This window comes from Herpailurus yagouaroundi, unplaced genomic scaffold, assembly GCF_014898765.1.
Source record: "Herpailurus yagouaroundi ecotype Mexico unplaced genomic scaffold, PumYag 100, whole genome shotgun sequence".
NCBI classification, from domain to species: domain Eukaryota; kingdom Metazoa; phylum Chordata; class Mammalia; order Carnivora; family Felidae; genus Herpailurus; species Herpailurus yagouaroundi.
The window spans coordinates 85,916,710-85,940,122 of NW_024412391.1; the positions used below are offsets into that span (position 1 = coordinate 85,916,710).

The following is a 23,413-nucleotide window of genomic DNA, read 5'->3' on the forward strand; positions in this document are numbered from 1 at the left end:
GTGACATTAGCCTTTACTATTTAAACACAGTGAAATAATGAATCTCCCTATTTACTGGGTGTTTCCTTTGTGGTAAGTACTCATGTAAGTGCTTCACATAAATTACATCATTTAACCGACACTATAATCCTACGAGGGATGTTCTAGTAATATTTCTGTCTTACGGAAGAGGACACAGAAACATTAATAACTTGCCAAGATCATGCAGCTACTATGCGGCAGGTCTGAAATCTGACCCAGTCTGTCAGATGCCGACTTCCCTCTGACAGACGTGTATTTCTTTTGGACATATTCATACCCAGACACAGTTAAGACTTAAAGGTCCTGGAGTCATTCTGCCTCTTGAGGTAGCTTTGGATTTGCTCTTTTGATACGCTTTGTGCCAAATGCAAGTTCAACTATCAACTACCTCATTTCCTTCTCTCCAAGTTCACGGGAAAGCCTTCCAACTGCCCTCATTAAATGAAATTTTTACCAACTATGCTTTTATTCGGTTATCTTTACACACTTTGCCCATTGATCTACTGGTATTTTAATGGCTTTAACAGTTTCCACGAGTCTTTAATACAGTACATGTAGAAAGCTTTACTCAGAGGCGGGACAGCAAGTGCCAGCCCTGTGGCAGGAACCAGTAGCAGGTCTCAAATCCTCCTCGTTCTGAGCCGCCATTATCCAGTGGTAATAGCTGGCCTGGGAATAAAATGAGATCCCAATCTGTCGTACCTTCTATAGCATCCTGTTTGTCCTACAAATATTATTCCCATTGTCTTAGGTCTTTAAAATGGTTAATTTTTAAAATGTGTAGGATTTTAAAGTTTTTATAACTTTAAAAAAGGAGATTATGTCTCCCTTTGTAAGTCCTCTACTTCCTTGTCTGCTAAGACAATGTGACCTTGTGACAAAAATCGACCCAACTGGAGTATTTTTAGGGAAGAGATGCTGGAGAAACACCTAATGTCTGAACTCTGTGCTTATACCACAAATATCTGCACAGAGCTTCCTTGGGAAACCTTCAGGAATCCACCCTGCTGCTTTGCAAGTGGTTCATTTAGGAGGAATGGGAAAGACAGTAGGTCCTGCGCCCTTGGTACAAAAACTATGACACATACGGAGGCCATGCCAGAGGCCTAGGGGCAACTCAGAACTAGATTATACCAAACAGTTTTCCTCTCTCCAAAATGTCCATATTCAACCGCATTTCCTCTGGTCACTTAAAGTGTGATTATTGACAATGAACATTATTTTCTACCAAGATCATGGTAAAATAGGCTGACATTTTTAAAAAAAAATTTTTTTTAACATTTTTGAGACAGAGAGAGAGAGAGAGAGAGAGAGAGAGAGAGAGAGCATGCACATGAACAAGGGAGGGTCAGAGAAAGAGGGTGACACAGAATCTGAAACAGGCTCCAGGCTCTGAGCTGTCAGCACAGAGCCCGACGCGGGGCTCGAACTCAGGGACCGCGAGATCATGACCTGAGCCGAAGTTGGATGCTTAACCGACTGAGCCACTCAGGCGCCCGGCTAACATTTTTTTTTTTTAAATAGACAAACTCGCCAACCCATCTACAGTTTATTTGTGATGTGTCAGCTGATACAGTCTGGTTTATTACACAAAACGAAGATGTTATCTCAGTAGCATTTATTAAATAACGTTTCCTTCGCTACTGAGCTGTGAAGTCTCCTTTTCCATATGTTAAATTCTTATAGGGAATAGGCTCTAAGCTTTGTGTGACCGTGGTCTAAAGCTGATGTCCATTCTTAGACAATTTACATGACACCATCGCCCCGTTGTGTAGCTTACGGGGACCAAAGGGAGTAAATGCTACTTACTCAGAAGATAAATGGTCTCTTCCACAAAGTTTCTCTGTTGACAGATCTCAAGAGCCTTCAAACAGAACAGGGTAAAAATGTTACTCTGGCTTATCAGGCAAGAATAAATTTCAACAGACTCACTTACACATAGATGCTCGAGAGAATTTTTCCATTGCTTCCCTTTAAAAACAAAAAGTGAACAACACCCAAGTCTTAGGTTTTGCTGGTGGCTGGCCTCACTCGCTTCTCAGGTGACGAACTGAACAGAATTTAACCGGTAACGTATTTGAAATAATGCAGAACCTTCCATGAGCAAAGGCAGAAGAGAAGGACTTTCCCACCAGGCTTTCTCTCGATGTGACTTCAGGTTTCTTTAGAGCACTGCTCCCCACCTAATTCCCAGTCACCACTTTCAGCTCCCTGTCCCTCCACCAGAACGCAAGCTCTGGGAAGGCACTGCTGTTCATCGCGGCACGTTCCCAGCACCGAGTGGACCACAGCTCAGTGGTCTGATGCACAAACAAGCACACAGATCAGATATTTCCACTGCTGGCTCACAGGGTTTGAAACAGAACGCTGGGCAAGGGTCTGTCAAAAGCCAAGAGGGGAAAAAACCATATGTGACCATCAAGAAGCATCAAAAAAGAGATCCAGTACAGAAACGAGGGACTCTACAGGTGACTGCATTTCCTTAAGCCTAAGAAAAAAGACACACCGTGTCCATAAATACTTGCATACTTGCGAACGGGCTGGCACACATTTACCATACACTCTACTGGGCACTGGAGGGTCACGTCGGATGGAGATGCGAAGGGGACGGTAGTAAAGATAATGCTGATGCTGATGTCGCCAGGGAAGTTGGCTGGGGGCGGGGTGGGGGAGAGCTCTCCTTGCAAGGAGGTAGCACAGGCCGCTGCACTCCAGGAGGCTCACAGAGAGGCAACAGCACACAATCCCGTGACCAGGGAGGCACGAATAGAGGGCCAGGTGCACAGACACGGGACATGAGCTCCGGTTTATGGAAGAGGTGTGGCATCAGAACTGGGTGCGGTACGAGGAGAGATCACCCGGAAACCTCATCTCCCACCCCACCTACATGTGTAACCTTCCTACTGCGTTGCTGTGCTCTGACAGCCGAGAATCTTCGCTGGGGCCTATGAGATATCCACGATCTGCTCTGCCTTTGTCTTTCTGGGCAGCAACACCTCACACTCCGCTCACCCCTCCCCTGCAGTCCCTTGGCCTGGAAGGCTGCCCTCCCTTCCCCCAAACCCCCTCCCCTGCCCCGCCCATTCAGGCAAATATTCCTTGGGCCCCCCAGCAGGCCAGACCCCAGGTACTCAGCCTCGGGGCAGCCCGCACACTTCTTCCCCACGATGACCTACCGGGCGTTAACCACCCCTAACCGCCTGCTCTCCGCAGCCCGGGACCACGTGACTCGAGCCCTGAGCCCTGTGCCCTGCACGATGCCTGGCTCCTAGTGGGTGTGCAGGAAATCTTTTCTTTTAAACAGATGGAGTAGGCAGAAAAGGTTTCAGGAGGAAGATCAGTGGGTTGCGTAGTCATTTAAAAACCCAATGGTTGGGTTAAAAAAGCCAACGGTTGTTTTAACAACAAGAACAAGGCGATAAAAAGAACAGCGCAAGTTCAGCAGCTCTTTGGGCTAATGACCCCTCTTGGAAAATGGCAGCAGGATCAGGTTTGGAGTTCTCATTTTTGACTTAAAATTTTTTGTGTAGGATATAGATTTAAATGTGCCTCTGGTTAGAGATTAACAGCTAAAAAGGGAGGAAAAAATGCTGATCGTAGAAATCGATGTTGGGGTGGGGGGACCCTAAACCAAACATTAAAGAAAGGAAAAACAACCCTTGCCTCAGAATGACAGGGAGGAGCCTGAGGTACACAAATTATTTAAGTGAGGAAACGAGAAGACTAGAAGGTCACGATGAAGAGGAAACACTCTTAGTTGGATGGCCCACACGATTCTTTAGCAGTTACATGGCAGGGGCGCCTGGGTAGTTCAGTAGGTTAAGCGTCTGATACTTGGTCTCGGCATAGGTCGTGATCTCACGGATTTGGGGGTTCGAGCCCAGCATCACACTCTGCGCTGACAGGATGGAGCCTGCTTGGGATTCTCTCTCTCCCTGTCCCTACCCCACTTGTGCTGTCTCTGTCTCTCTCAAAAAAAAATAATAAACTAAAAAAAAATTACCCATTTTCTGTAGTAATAAGATTTCTGGTGGGTGTGTGACTGCTCAGAATTTAAAAAACAGCCTTCCTAGCCACAGGGGAGCGGTGTGACTAACGTCTCCCATAGAGATGAACCGGCAACGTGGCAGCTTCTGGCAATCTTCTTTAAGAAGCAATGCGAGTCAACGCTTTTTCTTATTTTTAGTGCTTTCACCCAATCTTCTCCCGGAAACATGAATGATACTATCTTATACCTCCAGCTCGAGGTCCTACAAGGTGAGAGACCAGGAGAAAAGACCGCGTGGCGGCCACCACCGACAGGGCTCTGCCACCTGGACTTCCATGTGACAGAGAACTTGACTTCCATGTGGCTACTCTGCTGAAGCCACTATTATTTTGGGATTTTTATCGCTCATAGCTGAACCTAATTCTAACTAACACCTAGAAGATCTTCCTTTGTTTTGATCAAAAACACGATTTACCCCATCTCTATACTGTCAGGTCCATAAATGAATCATCATCACAAACAATGTAACTTTCTTACGGATTCCTTACCCTTCTGGGATGTTCTAGAGCAGAGACAGGATACACATGTGAGCAGTTAAATTGTGAAAGGAAACAGCAAACAAATATGAAGTCCAGAGGACCGGGGACCATTCCAACAAAAAGTTATAAAGAAACAAGCTGAGGACCTTGACTCCTGCGAGCTGCTAGACAGATGCAGGCTGCCTTATGGCTTATGGCTGGGTGAGACTATGTTGTGCACAGATAAACAACAAAATGTGATATGACCGGACAGGTAGAATGTTTAAAGGAAGATGGTGTGACTAAAGAGTATACTGCTTAGTTTATTACCAAAAGGTATCTATAAGTCAGTTTCATACTGGGAAATTTGCTGACACTAAAGTACCAGAAGTTTCCAACAAAGCCATCTCCCCTTCTCTTGAGCATTTAAGAACATGTCTGTCTCAAACCACACAGACTTTGTAGCCTGAGGACTCACCTGAGCTGTCTAAGACAGCAGTCTCTTGCATGTAGCTATTCAAATTCAAATTAAAAATTCAGTTCCTCACTAGATGCTTTTCGACCACCTGACTGTCCCACGTGGCTCCTGGCTATCTTGTCAGGGCAGCACAGTTTCATCACTGTAGAACATTCCACAGGATGATGCTGCCAGCTCTGTTTGGATATTATGAAAAATGACAAGTCATGTGGGAAGAAATGTCTAAAGGCAAGTCTGAAGTCAAGAATGGTCTGGAATGCAAGCAGATGTATAATAACAAGCTCAAAGATAATCTGAGTCTCTGAAATTTGAGTTCCCCAGATTTTTAAATGTTTTAGGACTAGTTTTTGACAGTATCTGAAATTATTCTTCTTTTCTCTTATATGAGAGAGCAGAGACTCTAGAAATATCACCGATTCTGAGTAAACTGTAAAAAGAAAATATTTCTGGTACACAGAATTTTTCTATTATTGACATAGTGCATAAAACCATGTTTCCCTAGATTCTTGAATGTTCTTGGGCCACAGTGCTCCCTCTAGAGGAAACAGTAGGGAAACTAAGATTTTTAAAGCCAAAAAAGGAGGGAGACAGACAGACACAGAGACCAACACGGACACAGACAGAAAGGGAGAATTATAACAAAAATAAAAGGAAAAATAATAATGACAGAAGTGGAGTAAAAAATGATGCAGAAGTAATGTTTTAATTTTCCTTTTCCTGATTTCATATAAAGGCAAGGAACAAAGTGAGAAATTTGGGAGTAACTAACAAGAACCTGATCATCTATAAATTAAATAATAACTTCCACCCAGACTTGACCCGGCCATCATTTATACAGTATACTCTTTAAAGGTCACTAATGGGAATCCATAAACTTTGCATCTCCCAGCTTTATTCCTCCAAGTTCATAAATATTGCCACCTTATAAATGCCATAACAAATGAGGGAGATCTTAAATTCAGGTATCAATTTCCAAAGCTGCACAGCTGATATTCTGCTTTTATCTATTCTAGGCATAAACAAATGAGATTTGTAAATGAAAACTAGTACCTGTTGACAATTTAGTTTAAAAACTGATGTCTTCTGGGGCACCTGGGTGGCTCAGTCAGTTAAGAGTCTGACTTCAGCTCAGGTCATGATCTCATGGTTCGTGGGTTCGAGCCCCGTGTCGGGCTGTGTGCTGATAGCTCAGAGCCTGGAGCCTGCTTCAGATTCTGTGTCTCCCTATCTCTCTGCCCCTCCCCTACTCATGCTCTGTCTCTCTCTCTCTCTCTCTCTCAAAAATAAATAAAAACATTTTAAAAATTAAAAAAAAAAACAACTGATGCCTTTCATGATTCTTGCAATACTAAGGATTATCTTCATTACCATTGTTATTATTTTAATTAATATTTTAAACCTGAGAAATGATTCCTCACCATCCCGGAAAGACTAGGGCATCTAACTTAAGAGATCTAAGTTCCAAGTCTGGGCCCTCTGACTTATTAGCTCTAGACTGGGTTTTGTTTCTTTCAATTCCTGAAGACTCAGCTTGTTGGGGATAAAATGACTTTATCCACCTACCTGTGCTTTTGTAGAGATTAAATAAAAATAAGGTACATGAAAACACGGCACATGTTATAAGGCACAATGGAAACATAAACGATTTTTATGGTCTTTTAAAATTGCTGTCGATGTTATAAATACCTACCACCTCTGTTATCTTCTTTAGAAGGAACAACAGTTTCATAAAGGCTTATGATTAGTTTTAGAATTTAGGAGTTGTGGTGATTTTAAGTCCTGAACTCTGGTCTTTGATAACTACTGCTGCCTTGTGAATGCCACTTCCTTACGGCTTCTGATGTGATGTCAGAATCTCTATAAAGTTTTGGCCAAATATTATCGATTGTGGGATTTCAAGAAATACAAACTAAGTTTTACTGGGATTCTTGAAGATTTCACCCAGCCATCATTTGAAGTCATTCTACCTCTCAACAATTACCCAAATCCCCACAAAGGCAGAAAACCAGAAAAAGACAGAACTATTCTGCCAGAAGTGAATTATCAACAAGAGGGGGTCAACATGTTTTGAATAAAGCCCTGAAACGTTAGGCCCTTCCCAGTTAAATTAAAATGAACACCAAAATACCACCCAAGCATTTATAGGACTAAACATCTATCCACTCTTCTGAAACAGAGATTTCTTTGGTAGGGGCATTAAAAAATTTAAGTACTTAACTTTGTATTTAATAGAAAATGATACAAATTTACTGAGTCTCTCTTTAGACAGAACAGGTGCACCTGTACTCATGACCTTGACTTCACAGTTAGCATGCTTGGCATGCATTTCATGGGGGGCAAATTTGCTTTTTATAAATTGCTAGCTTTTTCAGGTTATAAGTAAATAGAGAATGAATTTGTTCTTTTTCAGGCTATAAGTAAACATACAAGGATTTCTAAGATGATTAAATGTCTATAAAGTTCTCCTTTCTAGGGAAAAAAGAATGAGATCCTTCATGAGTTACTAAAGTGTATCTTCTTTAAGACGGCATTATGTACCTGAGCAAGGATAATGATGTATTTTTGTGCGAATATACAGATGGATATACACAATGGATCTGATGAAAGATAATCTCTTATGAAGAAGTCTCAAGGATCTGTAACAGGAAAGCTCATCTAGAAAGTTCTAAAAAGGTAGCTTGTTGACTTGATTATTTTTAATGGCATGTCTGTACCATAACCAGCTCTAATTCATTTTATTCAAAATTCTCTTTCAGTGGAAAACATGAGATAACTTAAAAAAAAAACCTACTTAAAACATAATCAGCTTCAATATGCTTCTGTTGAATTCATTTACATGCAACTGGCTCTTCTCAGTGGATCAGGGAGAAAAATTCCAAAAGGTCTATATGATGCTCTAAGCAAGTTCTAGGTATTGCAAGTGCCATTCGTAGGTCTGCAATTTTCTGAGGCTCCCCTTTTAGGTAGAACAGCGTGCCTTCTGTTGAACGCTACTAGACTGGAAAACGCCTGATGGGTTGAAAGGGTGAGAAATGCCAACATCTTGGGATCTGGGTGGCACCCCCACACCTGAGTTCTGTGAATGAGAAGGAGCCCGGGGAGGCGGCTGGTCACGGCTGACTCCTCAGACAGAGACCCACACCCAGCATCAGCCCCTCCTCCTGGAAGCAAATGTCATTTCCTCAGAAAGTGAGATACGAACGGAGGGGCACTGTTCAAAGAGTAAGAGTCTCACTTTCGTCCTCTAGATTACAGAGTCTGTAGCGAGAAGAGGGAAACCTCTCTTTTATTTTGTAGAGTAAGATGATGGATTTCCAAATTTATTCTTGGGAAAATGTCTTAGGACCCAAATTAAAAAGGTTAAAAGTTTTTCATCAACTAATATGCAGGCAAGATATTTTTTCATTAAGTACAGATTTTGAAAATCAACTGAGCTGAAATCGGTTCATAATAAATCCAATACATTTATCAACATGGCTGAAGAAGCAACTCTAGACATGGTCAGTGCACGTCAACTGCATTACCATCCATCAATTCCTTTAAGTTTTTATTTATTTATTTTGAGAACAAGTGGGAGACAGAGACAGCATGTGAGTGGGGGAGGGGCAGGGAGAGAGACTCCAAGCAGCCCCTGCACTGTCAGTGCAGAGCCCAGTGCAGGGCTCGAACCCACAGACCATGAGATCATGACCTGGGCCGAAACCAAGAGCTGGACACTTAACCAACTGAGCCACCCAGGTGCCCCTGAATCAACTTCTCAATACATATCTCTTAGGGTCAAATACATTTTTGCTTTGTTTTGTTGATACATACAGCTGACTAAAAAGTATTTGTTACCTGGCCATCTGAATTCAGGAAGATACCTGTAGATGTTAGACAGCATTCCAGACAGCAAGAAGAACCACGGGAAACAACACTTGTGGCCTTGGATTGCTCAGTTTCTAGTACCAACATGGTAGGTATCGACTGTGTTGAAAGAGCAGGCTCATGAAACTTACTAGTTCATGTGCAGTCCTAACTAGAATCTTGTACGTAGTCATTTATTCACCCACTCATGGTACAACAGACATTTAGGAAATGTCTAATGAGTGCTGGCTGCTGGGTTTATCAAAAATGAGTGAGACAAACTCCTTGTCCTTTAAAGAATGTACAGGATAGTGGGAAAGAGACTAGCAATTTATTATAATTATAATGTTATGTAGCATAAGAGAGAAATACAGAGACGCCAATGATGTGGATGTGGAAAGCAGACAGGGTGCAGGACCTAAGTTACTGACCTTGAGTCTGAGACAACCGCCTCCGGCTTGGGGTAGCCTGGGTCTCCCTCCTAGGTTGCTCTGAGGCCCCACTCTGACCCTGGTAAACTGACTCGGACTCCTGATACCATTTTTTTTTTTTAAATGTTTATTTATTTTGAGAGAGAGAGAGAAGGTGTGAGCAGAGAAGGGACAGAGAGAGACACACAGAACCCAAAGTAGGCTCCAGGCTCTGAGCTGTCAGCACAGAGCCTGACACGGGGCTCAAATCCACCTGAGATCATGACCTGAGCCAAAGTTGGAAGTTCAACCGACTGAGCCACGCAGCGCCCCGCTGATACCGTTTTTGTTTGATGGTTGATGGAGTCCTAGACCCCGGATTAAACCTTTATTCCAATTAAACCTGGAGCAGAAAGGCTCTAACTCTTCACCAAAATCTTAGCCAACAGAACCTCCAGTTCTCATTAGGATGCCCCAGCATTAAGTGTATGGGATGAGTCTGTCACTTACCTTTTCTTTTCTTTTTGTTTAAAGTTTATTTACTTATTGAGAGAAAGAGAGAAAGAGAGAGAGAGACAAAAAGAAAACACGTGAGTAGGGTAGGGGCAGAGAGAGAGAGAGAAGAGAGAGAGAATCCCAAGCAGGCTCTGTGCTATCAGAGTGGAGTCTGACTTGGGGCTCCAACTCACAAAGTGCAAGATCACGATCTGAGCTGAAACCAAGAGTCGGACGCTTACCCGACCGAGCCACCCGGGGGGCTCCTGTGACTTACCTTTTCAAGTGGGCAATGGGTACTATCTCGGAGAAAGGGAAGTAAGTTTGGTCGATCATACTCAGCATAAAGGCTAATCTGCTTTTCATGGTAGCGCTGCCCTTTATGATGGTCTCTCTTGAAAAGTTTATGCAGATACTAAAAGGAACGAAGGAATAAACCATGAATATGAGAGTAAGAAAAACAATACCTGTTTACACTGCTGTGTTCGATTCGAAATAGCCTGGGGGAAAAGCAGATTTCAGGAAAATCTCTAGGTGGAGGAAAAGTGGAAAGAACACCTTCAGAAGAGCAAGGACATTCTGGTACTCTTTTGAGAACGGCCTTGAGTGACCTGGCTCTACTAACCAGCCATGTGACCTCAACAGGTCACTGACCTCTCTGTGATGGAGTCTATCTGCAAAAATCTCACGGGGCTGTTGGGAGGACTAAATGAGTTGCCAGGTGTAAAACACTCGGATCCATAATGGTGTTTACTAAGCACTAGAGAAAGGTTAATAATAGTTATTAATATCATTACCATCGTCCGCTTCGCCTCAGAAGTAAAAGGCTTGATTAGTGGCCTTCCTAAATCCTAAAAATTGTGGTCTTCTACATTAAGGGGGTACAGTCATGGGACAAGAGTATGTTCTTAGAAGCTCAAGCAACAAGTGCTAAATTAATTCTCACACATTCTGCATCTGCTAAGCCTTGTTGAGGTCTGTGTCTGCAATGACATGCTGCATGTTCTGGTGACATCCAAGGTTAAAAATCAAGAGGAGTACAGGTGTCCTGAGCCAATTTTCCAAACCGATTCCTTTCCCTAAGCTGTCTGAAAAAGTGAATGAACCTCAAAGGAAGTGAGTCATTCACTTTCTACTCAGAGGCAAGATTAAGTCTATCAATACATTATGCCAAAGTCAGAAATCCACGTCTGATGTGTACTTAGTGTTCAGCGTAAACACACACCCTGTTACCCACCCAAGGCGGACAGTCCTGATGGCACCTGTCACATAAAGTACATTCCCACCTCGAGTGAACTGGTTTGTGAGAAACGGGGCCTCAGTTTGCCCCTGATGCTGTGACTGTAACTGGGTTAGCTGGAGTTGGACATTCACTAAACGAGTCTAAGCACGACACATGCACGCAGAGAAACGGCTCCTCAGGTCAACGCTTCGTGTCTCCCCAAGGCCAGAAGGGGGCAGAGAGTGGCTGGCACTCCACGGTGGCCTGATGGCGGCCCTGCCTGTCCCCGGCACTGGGGTCGCCGTGTGAGCAGGACACTTGGTGCAGGTCGCCAGAGGTGCAATGGGATGGGAAGGCTCGGTCACATCTGCCAAGGCCAATTTTCAGAGACCTTATGTTGCCTGACAGGGGAGAGGAGCCACTTTGAGGGGAGCCATTTTGATGGGCGCTCTCACCATTTCACCACTGCACTAATTACCACGCAGGGACCTCCCACCGGCAGTCCTGTCTCAAGCTTCAAGCAGACCAGAAATCATTACTTTATAAACAAATCCCAAAGTGGCCAGCATGGTGGCGCCTTGCTTGCTAAAGCGGACAATCTTGAGATTTCCAATCGTGAACGCTATCACAATAGCATCTGCACAACCCCTGACTGAAACAAAACAAAGTACCTCACATTCCCATCCTGGAGTATTCAAAAAGCTTCTTGCGTGAAACTGACTTCTGATTAAAGCCTCCATCCCCTGAGCCTCCTCTTGGGGTGCAAAGATACAAGAGCCCCCAGTGAATTTTTTTCTTTTTAATTTAAATCCAAGTTAGTTAACATATAGCGTAATAATGGTTTCAGGAGTAAAATTTAGTGATTCATCACTTACATATAACACCCTGCGCTCATCCCAACAAGTGTCCTCCTTAACGCCCCTTGTCCATTTAGCCCATCCCCCCACCCAACACCCCACCAGCAACTCTCAGTCTGTTCTCTGTATTTAAGAGTCTCTTATGGTTGCCTCCCTGTTTTTATTTTTTCTTTCTCTTCCCCTATGTTCATCTGTTGTGTTTCTTAAATTACACATATGAGTGAAATCATATGATATTTGTCTCTCTGACTTATTTTGCTTAGCATAATACATTCTAGTACCATCCATGTTGTTGCAAATGTCAAGATTTCATTCTTTTTGATCACCAAGTAGAATTCCATATCTACACCACATCTCTTTATCCATTCATCAGTTGATGGACATTTAGGCACTTGCCGTAATTTGGCTTTTGTTGATGGCGCTGCTACAAACATCGGGGTATATGTGTCCCTTCGAAACAGCACACCTGTATCCCTTGGATAAATACCTAGTAGTACAATTGCTGGGTCACAGGGTAGTTCTATTTTTAATTTTTTGAGGAACCTCCATACTGTCTTCCAGAGCGGCTGCACCAGTTTGCATTCCCACCAGCAGTGCAACAGTGTTTCCCTTTCTCCACATCCTCCCCAACATCTGTTGTTTCCTGAGTTAACTTTAGCCATTCTGACAGGTGTGAGGTGGTATCTCACTGCGGTTTTGATTTGTATTTCCCTGAGGACGAGGAGTGATGTTGAGCATGTTTTCACATGTCTGTTAGTCATCTGGATGTCTTCTTTGGAAAAGTGTCTGTTCATGTCTTCTGCCCATTTCTCCACTGGATTGTTTGGTTTTGGGGTGTTGAGTTTGATAAATTCTTTATTGATTTTGGATGCTAATCCCGTATCTGGTATGTCATTTGCAAATATCTTCTCCCATTCTGTCAGTTGCCTTTTAGTTTTGCTGATTGTTTCCTTCACCATGCAGAAACTTTTTATCTTGATGCGGTCCCAACAGTTAATTTTTGTTTTTGTTTCCCTTGCCTCTGGAGACATGTCTAGTAAGGAGTTGCTGCAGCTGAGGTAAAAGAGGTTGCTGCCTGTTTTCTCCTGTAGGATTTTGATGACTTCCTATCTTACTTACATTTAGGTCTTTTACCAATTTTGAGTTTTATTTTTGTGTATGGTGTAAGAAAGTGGTCCAGGTTCATTCTTCTGCATGTCACTGTCCAGTTTTTCCAACATCATTTGCTGAAGATACTGTCTTTTTTTTCCCATAGGATATTCTTTCCTGTTTTGTTGAAGATTAGTTGGCCACATATCTGTGGGTCCATTTCTGGGTTCTCTATTCTGTTCCATTGATCTGAGTGTCTGTTTTTGTGCCGGTGCCATACTGTGTTGATGATCACAGCTTTGTAATACAGCTTGAAGTCTGGAATTGTGATGCCTCCTGCTTTGGTTTTCTTTTTCAACATTACTTTGGCCATTTGGGGTCTTTTCTGATTCCATACATATTGTAGGATTGTGTGCTCTAGCTCTATGAAGAACGCTGGTGTTATTTTGACAGGGATTGCACTGAATGTGTAGACTGCTTTGGGTAATATAGACATTTTAACAATATTTCTTCTTCCAATCTATTAGCATGGAATGTTTTTCCATTTCTTTGTGTCTTCAATTTCTTTCATAAGCTTTCTAAAGTTTTCAGTGTACAGATCTTTTTTACCTCTTTGATTAGGTTTATTCCTAAGTAGTTTGTGGTTTTTGGTCCAATTGTAAGTGGGATCAAGCCCCATCAAATTTGATGCCCACAGTCCTACTGGACCAATCTATTTTCTCTGAAGCCTTTTCTCATATCATTTTTAAAAGACACAGAAGACATGCACTCCTGCTTTATTTAGGGAATCCAAGTAGCCTCTCAAGGAAGTCTAGAATAGGCCTTAACAGTACTACCACTGAGGCCAAATGAGAGGAGAGGGATGAGCTAGCATGAGGGTGAAGGACAGAAAAATGGGGCTCTGTTCTTGGATCCTTCTGAGGTGTTGTAATTTATGCTGCAGTTGTATTCAGTGGTAACTCCAGAAGCAAGGTGCTTACTCCTTGCTTCTGGACACAGTTTGGTGATACAAACATGAATATGATAACTTTTCTTAAAATCACAATTATGAGTCAAAGTTAAAGTACCCAATCTGTAATTAGTCCCTAGCGAGGGGCGGGGGGCGGGGGGGGGGGGGGGTCAGAGCAAAACTAATTGCGGATTATGGTGTGTGGTCAAACCTCTAATCCGAGTAGTGACGTGAGCGAATTCACGCCAATATCCCTCACCAATACGGACAGGTGGCTCGACCACTGTGTGGTTAAAAGGGCAAATGAAGACAGTCATGCTCACCACGTGTTGCAACTCTGGTCTGTCTTCTAATTCTTCCACCACCTTTTTAATCTAGAGAGAAAAGGAATTTTTAAACATGGAGTTACACGGGGACACAAACATAGCTGCAAGATTATCTGATAAACATCTCTCTTCCTCATGGCTAGGGTGCTCTCAGGCACTCATCTGGCAACACATATGAAAACAAAAGACACTCACTGAAATTTTATCTTCATTGTCCAAAAGCATGTCAACGGCTTTCTGAAATAAAAAAAAAAAAAGTAGCCACAGTCATTGACACATGCTGTGTTAAGGGGACACTGAACACAGTGTACCTCGCATGCCGTCAGTTCACGGTGGAGGGTTTCTTTTCCACACATACGGGTTCCTTTGCATTATAACAGCCCTTAAGGGAGATATTTGTAAATGAACGTATTTTAATGTGTCTCAATCTGAGGACTGTGCGTTTAGCAAAGCACTAAAACACTGTCCTGCTAAAACTCACCAAACACCAAACATCTCGTCTACACATATTCCAGCCTCCGTGTTGTTGGACGTAACTTCACAGGCACTCCTGTCACTCGTGCTAGCTACGGAGAGCATACTGTTCCCAGGACCACAAAAGTGAGCTTCGCTTCCTGCCGCCTGAACCTTCACTGAGACCCTCTACGGATTTCACAGGTGTAAGGGGCTGGTCTTATGTGGAGAAGAGGCTGAGAGCCAGGAAAACAATTAGATACCTGGAGTCTCATACGGATACAAATACTTTCGGGATTTACTTTATTGACCTTTAACATTCACGAAACACACATGAGACTGTGTCTGTAACAACTGGGAGTGAGAAGACAGCCCATCAGACGGAGTGTCATTCGTGATACCTGAGCCTGGGTCCTGCTCTTGAGTCTGCTGCTGCCTACCTACCCACTCCACTGGTTTCCCCTCTAAAATGTGACGATGGTAGAGATTATCCTTAAGGCATCTTCTAATTAGAAAACTCTGATTCCTCAACTTTGGTTCATACTCTTGAACAGCAGTTGGTCTCAGCTCGTTCATCATTTTTTTCTACAGCTACACATGTCAAACTCAGCTCTGGAGACACATGGCGGGAATGGGGGGTAGGAATAAGGGGAGAACAGATAAGGTGAAATGTAATTAATTTTTATATAAGCACTTCATCCTCTTTTTTTTTTTTTTTAATTTTTTTTCAACGTTTTTTATTTATTTTTGGGACAGAGACAGACAGAGCATGAACGGGGGAGGGGCAGAGAGAGAGGGAGACACAGAATCGGAAACAGGCTCCAGGCTCCGAGCCATCAGCCCAGAGCCTGACGCGGGGCTCGAACTCACGGACCGCGAGATCGTGACCTGGCTGAAGTCGGACGCTTAACCGACTGCGCCACCCAGGCACCCCAAGCACTTCATCCTCTTAATCTTAATCATCTTGTGCCAGAGAAGCAGCCCCTCTGCCCCTGAACTTCTTCAGAACTGCACTCATTCTTTTTAGATTGGCAGTCCCGAAGGACCTGAACCATTCAGTACAAAAAAAGGGTGAAAAGCATCTTTCAGGGAAAAAAAAAGTGGATTTAACTTCTATTTAAGTTTAAGTTTATGACGACTAATTTGTAGCATTAGCATAATATGTACATAATATACATGTATACGTGCATACATAATATAGTGCAGAACATCCTTTAATGCAATAAAATAAAAAAGTCAATTTAATTATTTTGGAGCCTTACGGGTTCTACTCTTCAACTAACGTTTCAATTTTCTGAATGAGGAACTGTGTTCTATGAACTTTATGTCCATCATGGTTACTTGTGATTAGCTTTCTATGTTGCACACACACACACACACACACACACACACACACACACACAGAGGCCACTGTGAGCTGTGGAGGCTGGGTGCCCTCATTGGTCAAACAATCCACTGTTCAAATTTGTCATGCAATAAAATAACACATTCTCCACGTCTGACCCAGTAGAAACGCCACATGCTGAATCTATGAATGCCAACGAATGAAATCACAATAAATGGATCAAAACAGACGTTCACCTAAAATTTTAATTCTACAACATACAATTAAGAGAGGTGAATGAGCCAGAGCGTATGGCTAGTTTCTCTGTTTCTATGAATTATGTGAATTGTTTGACGAAACAATTACTTCACACACACACAACTTTCCAAGTTCCACATCAGATTATGATTGCTTTTGCAGAATAACCACATCAAGTAAAGGATTCCTGAATCCCAAGTACTAAAACAGCTTAACATCTAGGGGCACCTGGGTGGCTTAGTCGGTTAAGCATCTGACTCTTAATCTCGGCTCAGGTCATGACCCCAAGGTTTGTGAGATCAAGCCTGCTTGGGATTCTCTCTCTTCCTCTCTCTCTCTGCCCCTCCCCTGCGCACATACATGCTCTTTCTCTCCTTCGAAATAAATAAGCTTCAAAAAAAAAAAAATATATATATATATAGCTGAACATCTAGTGAGGATCAGTGTTCTGAACATGATTATACAGCCAAGCTACTTGATTTATTACCTTCTCCAGCATTTGAACAGGTGTCCAATTATTAAAACTTTAGAAGAGTAAAAATAATTGATCGGTATTAAAATAAGAAATGCATTACCTCAGAATCAAAATCCATCAATAAAACAATTTTATCCTTGATGGAACTGAAAAGATTATGCTTGTGGATCAATTGGAAAACATCCTTATGTCTTAATGTTAAGTATATTTCCAGAGCATTGCCATAATTTTTGTCATAGGTGTACCTGGTAATACAAAATTTTTACATTAATGTTCATCAACACTTCAATTAAACACACACATACACATATACAAATCATGTTTTGCAATACGAAAAACTGAAAAATTTGTTTAAATAGAAAAGTCCACTTTATTTGGAAGACTATTCTTTGGGATTTAACTATATGTGACCAGTAAGAACTTCTTTTTCAGAACCTTGCTTCCCGTTTCGACCAAACCTCAGGGAATTTACAATGGTCAAGTACTAAACATTTTCTTTTATAGAAATTTTCAAAAATTTTTCGTAGAAGTCCACATACCAGGCAAAGAAAGTATGATCCAAAACAAAGGGAATTCTTATTCCAGTAATAAAAAAATTCAGTTCCAATTTTTTATAAGCAGTGTTCAGCTGGCAAATGGATTCTATCCCCAAAGCTTTTCTGTCAGGGGAGCTTATAGAACTGACACATGTTTTTTTTATTGAAACACTGTTTTTCGCATTAATTCCGAAGCCAGCTCCTTAAAACCAACTGAACCTAAATTGTCCATTATTCGTTAAAAATTATTATGGGGTGCCTGGGTGGCTCAGTCAGTTGAGCATCCAGCCTTGGCTCAGGTTATGACCTCGTGGCCTGTTAGTTCGAGCCCCGCATCAGGCTCTGTGCTGACGGCTCAAAGCCTGGAGCCTGCTTCGGATTCTGTGTCTCCCAATCTCTATGCCCCTCCCCTGCTCACACTTTGTCTCTCTCTCAAAAATAAATAAACATAAAAAAAATTTTTTTTAACAATTATTATTTAAAAAATATTTAACATTTATTCATTTTTGAGAGACAAAGACAGAGCATGCGTGGGGGAGGGGCAGAGAGACAGGGAGACACAGAGTCTAAAGCAGGCTCCAGGCTCTGAGCTGTCAGCACAGAGCACGACACAGAGCTCAGACTCACGGACTGCAAGATCATGACCTGAGCTGAAGTTGGACACTTTATTTATTTATTTATTTATTTATTTATTTATTTTTTTTCCAACGTTTATTTATTTTTGGGACAGAGAGAGACAGAGCATGAACGGGCGAGGGGCAGAGAGAGAGGGAGACACAGAATCGGAAACAGGCTCCAGGCTCTGAGCCATCAGCCCAGAGCCCGACGCGGGGCTCGAACTCACGGACCGCGAGAGCGTGACCTGGCTGAAGTCGGACGCTTAACCGACTGCGCCACCCAGGCACCCCGAAGTTGGACACTTTAACTGACTGAGCCACCCAGGCGCCCCTGAACTCTAAGCCATTTTGGTGCACTTTCTTCGTCTTGGCAAAAGACACAAGAAGATGGGGGAGGGGTGGCCTGAGGTGGTAGGGATGCTCAGGAGAGGCTGACACAGGAACAGGGTTCCTGAGGTGACCCGCGGTATGCTTCTCTTTTCACTAGACCAGACCTGCCCCAAGGCAGGACTGTGTCTTACCTATCCCCGTGTCCCAGGCATAAAGAAGAAAGCCCAGCTCACCTGAAGTGCCCAACAAATATGAAAAATATTAACCAAGCTTCCATTTTCTAGGCTCTGACTCAGTGCCAGGCACTGTGCTTAATTAGTTCTTAATTATGACTTCTCCTTCAAACTTTTAAATCATTCCATTAGGAATGTATCCATCTTACAGAGAAGGAGGCTGAGGTTTGAGAGATTAACTGACATGCAGATCCAAGAGTGACAGAATCCAGAGCCTGCCTGGGAAACCAATTTTCTTCTGGAATCTAAGACCTGGCATTCTTCCCTTCCTGAACCACTGCCTCTACGTGGAGCTGCTGACGAGGGTCCCCTCTCCTCAGGGAAACAGACTGCATTACATTTGTACAGTTTCACATGTTTTCCTCACCTGCTAGCTGTGCACCGGAGGTTTATGAAAGGACTTTACTAAGACCGAATGCAGGAAAATGGTACAAAAGGCTCCCTCTTCTGCGTCCTCCCCATCCAGAGCACGCTAGATCTAAAATATGAAAAACTCCTCATGTGGACTGAATTGGAAAAAGCAGCACTAAATTGTACTCACAGTTCTGCCAGGGTTTTGAGTAGGGTCCTATTCTGACTATCTTTCTTCAGGTGATCCCGAACTGCTTGAACAATTACTGAATTATTGTACAGATCTCCAGGCCATTCTCGGATCAGAGTGGCAAAACCCTAATCAAGGGGGGGAAAAACAGAAGAACACTCTATATACACAGAGTAACAATCCAAAAGGTTTAAACAATGCCTAAAAGTATTCATGTAAACAGACAGAATAATTTTATGATCAAAACTCTTGTCCAGGGGCGCCTGCATGGCTCAGTCGGTTGAGTCTTGATTTTGGCTCAGGTCACGATCCCAGGGTCATGGGACTGAGCCCTGCATCAGGCTCTGCACCGAGTCTGGAACTTGCTTAAGATTCCCTTTCTCCCTCTCCCTCTCTCTGCCCCTCTCCCCTACTCACATGCTCTCTCCCTAAAATAAAACAGACAAACAAAGAAGCAAAACTTTGGTTCATGAACATATCACCAATTTTCAGGCTCTGGGTTTGGGGGCAGTGAGGGAGGCAGACAATTACTGCCCGCTAACCTCCACTTACCGTTTCTGGAAGAGGTAGTGCCATCCAGTTCCGCACAAGTAAGGCAGCCCCCCAGGTGTTCAATAACGCAATGCCGCACACACGGAGCTTAGGTTTGCTTTGCTCTAACCTCATTCTGGAAAAACTGTAACGCTGGATGACATTCTCAACATCTTGAAGATGCTGCCCCAGTTGGCTACTTTCCTCCCCGCCTTCTGTGCCCGCTGTGTCTGGCCTCGTGCGCACTGGTCACACAGGTGTCCTGTGCAGCTGGCAGTGCCACACACGGTGGCTTGTTCCCACAGCAGAGTCACCGGCATCCCACCATCAGCAAGACACCATCTTTGTCCTCTTTCCATTCTTGCCCCTAAACCTGGTTTTGTGTAGGGGATTTGGGACTTTGGCTCAAGTCCTAGCCCCTAGCTGGATCTCACATCTTGTGGTTCTCGTAGAAAACCCCAGATCTTCCGACTGGATCCTGTTTCCCTCCTACGTTTGGTTATTGGCCAGTAGTATCCTGGGCATTCTCTGCCCTCCCATTCCTGACTTCAGTGCTCAGGTTTTGTAACTCAAAAGTATGGCAGAGCAGTTTGCTTACTGATCCTTGACAGCTTGTAGAGAAAAACCTTAGATATATTCAAGACAGCAAAGGGAAGTAAAAATCTTCATGTTATTGAAAAAGATATAATTAATATTAAGTATCTCAACTAATCCTTTAATAAACTACTATGAATTTAGTTGAGTGACATTCATTCATTTTAATGTTTGTTTATTTTTGAGAGAGAAAAAGAGAGAGCACGAGCAAGGGAGGGGCAAAGAGAGAGGGAGAGAGAAAATCCCAGGCAGGCTTCGCATGGTCAGCCCAGAGCCTGATGTGGGGCTCGATCTCACAAACTGTGAGATCGTAACCTGAATTGCAATCGAGTTGGACGATTAGCCTATTGGGCCGCCCAGGAGCCCCACTTAAGTGAGATTTAGAAATGAAAATAGTGTGGTGGAATTTGCTTCTGTAAAGTACCAAGATTTGCTACAAAGAAAATCCTGAAGAATCAAGATCACAGTCTCCATTAAAGTCCTACCTAACTAACCCAGGAAGGATGGCAAGAGACCAAAACAATAGGCAACACGTTTTCCATTCAAACTACAACCTTCGCACATAAAAGCACGATTGCTGTTTGACTTGAGAGGTTTGGGGAGAGGTGTACTTAAGTAAAGATGTTGTATCGGATAAAATCATTAAAAAAGAATATTAAAATGTTCTTTGAGCCAAAATGATACTTTGGATCAAGTTTCTGTTTTAAGACCGCATAATTTGTAAAATAAAAAAAAAAAAAAATCTGAAAAGATTCCCACCCAAACACTGGTGGCTCTCAGTAGCCCTGAGACCAGGAATAATACTGTTTGGGAAAGGCTTGGCTCCATTTTCTCTTCTCCCCTTTCATGTGACAGTCTTGCAGCACTGACAACTTCTCACACAAAATAAGACAAAATGACCGGTCACACTGTGTGACAAAAACATGATGACTCCTAAATAAACTAAAATAAACACTTATCACATTTCACATTAGGCTTTTCTCTGCTTACCCGGCTCCGTGCACCCTCAAACAGATGTGCTAAGAAATACTGATGCAATCAACCCTGTGGCCTTTACGATTAATCAGAGGACACGGTTATCAGGGGGCTGTTCTGATAGACTGGGGAGAGTGAGAGAACACCTCAGTGCCCATCAGAGTTAAGTACGAGGTTATACAGTGTTCATTAAATGAAATGCCAGAGCAGTTGTCCTACTTTTAATAAGCTATACATTTGTCATCAGTATTATGAAACAAAGTTTAACTCACTATGGAGCTCTAGTGGCACAATTGGCTAGCCCATGGTACTTATAAAACAGCTCTGCTATAGGGCGCCTGGGTGGCTTAGTCCGTTAAGCGTCCAACTGCAGCTCAGGTCATGATCTCATCGTGTCTGGGTTCGAGCCCCGTGTCGGGCTTTGTGCTGACAGCTCAGAGCTCAGAGCCTGCTTCAGATTCCGTCTCTCTCTCTCTCTCGCTCTCTGCCCCTCCCCCGCTCATGCTGTCTCTGTCTCTCAAAAATGAATAAATGTTTAAAATTTTTTTTTAAAAATAATAAGATAATTCTGCTGGGTTGTACCCCATAGAAACAAGCCATGAAGCATCACTACCTCCAAGTAAATACAGCCACTTCATATCTTCATTTAGGAAGAAAATTGAGAAGTCAATATTCCAGAGAGGTAGACAGCTGTTTTTTGTTTTCAATCTGATCTTTCCTGCTGTTTAGTGACACAAAATTTTCATCCACCTAACACATGATCAAAAGTGTTGCTACAGAACACTGTTCCCTGGTCAATTCTGTGACAATTTAATTCAAAATTAAACATGAAATTAAGATTGAGGGAAGGTGGACAATTTATAAGAGCTTATGACAGTGACAATAAATTATGTAGACCCTTCCTAACAGTACTGACCAGGCAGACACCCTGATTATTCAGGAAAAAATAGCCACAAAATCTAAGCTTAAGTCATGCTTGTTTCTTTTTGTTTCAGTCAACAGGCTTCCAGACATGAATCAGTAGGATAGGTTTAAGGATACAGAATTTAAGACCATTTCTTGAAAAAGAGTTGAATCATGTGAAAGAATTGTAACACAATCATAAAAATAATAAAATTGTGGTTTCCATGGTTAAATTACATTATTTTAAAAAGAGGGCAGGTATACTAAGCTTCAGTATTTCTCAATAAAATTCATATTTTTCTCTATCATTTTTATAGGACACTCATAATTCTCTTTTGGGAAGATGTACAAAGATGGAATATTTATGACAGCCACTCTCTCTACTCAGAACATACTGGAAAGAAACAGAAGTCCATTACAGGTCTTTATTCACTGAAGAAATCTTTTCCAATAACCATGGCCAATAATGGTCTATAATGGTCTCTCATTAGATTTTGTATAGAACATATCGCTCTGCCCTGTGTCACTTACAGTCCAGTTGCTTAAAGCTTACCGAGGTGGTCTCCACCCTCAGCCTGTAAATCTACTGAAGATAGGACTGTGTTTTTTAAATTTCTCTTGGATCCAGCGCAGTTGTAGACCGTGGAAGGTTCTAAATAAAGCTCTGTTGAACTGAACGGAATGGGAAATGAATAGGAACCATGCCTCTAGCCTACATCAGCTGGCACCCAACATAAATGACAGAAACTATTACCATAAACTCTTCTAGGAGATCTACATCTACAGATCTAGAAAGGAGTAGATCCATGCTGTAAAAGCAAGGGAACAATACAGATCACATGTGCCTCAGGCTGCTTGAATCTTTCATATCCAGGAACACCTGGCAGAAAGTAACTGACCACATACCTGCATTATCCGCATACGGGATCACTATTTTAAGGGGCCCTGTAGACCTTAAGATCTAAAATTCACGTCAGAGTTAAATCCTAGTAGTGTTTGCCATGGGACCTTCCTTAAATTCATCTGTTATTGGTAAAAAAGGATCCTAACAAGGCACTCAGAAGCCAGGCACTCCAGTCTGCTCACCTCCTCCATGTATGAACCTTTTTGGAAGCCACCTCAAGTTCTGATGCACATAAAGTCCTCCTTATCTTTTATTATTTTTTAATTTTTTTTAATGTTTTTTATTTATTTTTGAGACAGAGAGAGACACAGCATGAATGGGGTAGGGGCAGAGAGAGAGGGAGACACAGAATCAGAAGCAGGCTCCAGGCTCTGAGCCATCAGCCCAGAGCCCGATGCGGGGCTCGAACTCACGGACCGCGAGATTGTGACCTGAGCTGAAGTCAGACGCTCAACCGACTGAGCCACCCAGGCGCCCCCCTTATCTTTTAAAACATAACACCAAGATACAAGATGGCAGGGACAGCTGGTAGCATACTAC

General features: G+C 42.7%; 1 protein-coding gene across 3 annotated transcripts in view; it reads right to left on the reverse strand.

The window, feature by feature from the left end:
- VPS41 (VPS41 subunit of HOPS complex) overlaps positions 1 to 23,413 on the reverse strand; it is a 188,550-nt gene that overhangs the window by 18,085 nt on the left and 147,052 nt on the right. For all 3 annotated transcript variants that reach the window (XM_040473002.1, XM_040473003.1, XM_040473004.1), the window contains 6 exons: positions 18,967 to 19,094; positions 16,810 to 16,954; positions 14,395 to 14,436; positions 14,197 to 14,247; positions 10,034 to 10,171; positions 1,831 to 1,885 (listed from right to left, as the gene is read on the reverse strand). In XM_040473002.1, the coding sequence (XP_040328936.1) occupies positions 1,831 to 1,885; positions 10,034 to 10,171; positions 14,197 to 14,247; positions 14,395 to 14,436; positions 16,810 to 16,954; positions 18,967 to 19,094 (559 nt within the window). The remainder of the gene's footprint in view (positions 1 to 1,830; positions 1,886 to 10,033; positions 10,172 to 14,196; positions 14,248 to 14,394; positions 14,437 to 16,809; positions 16,955 to 18,966; positions 19,095 to 23,413) is intronic.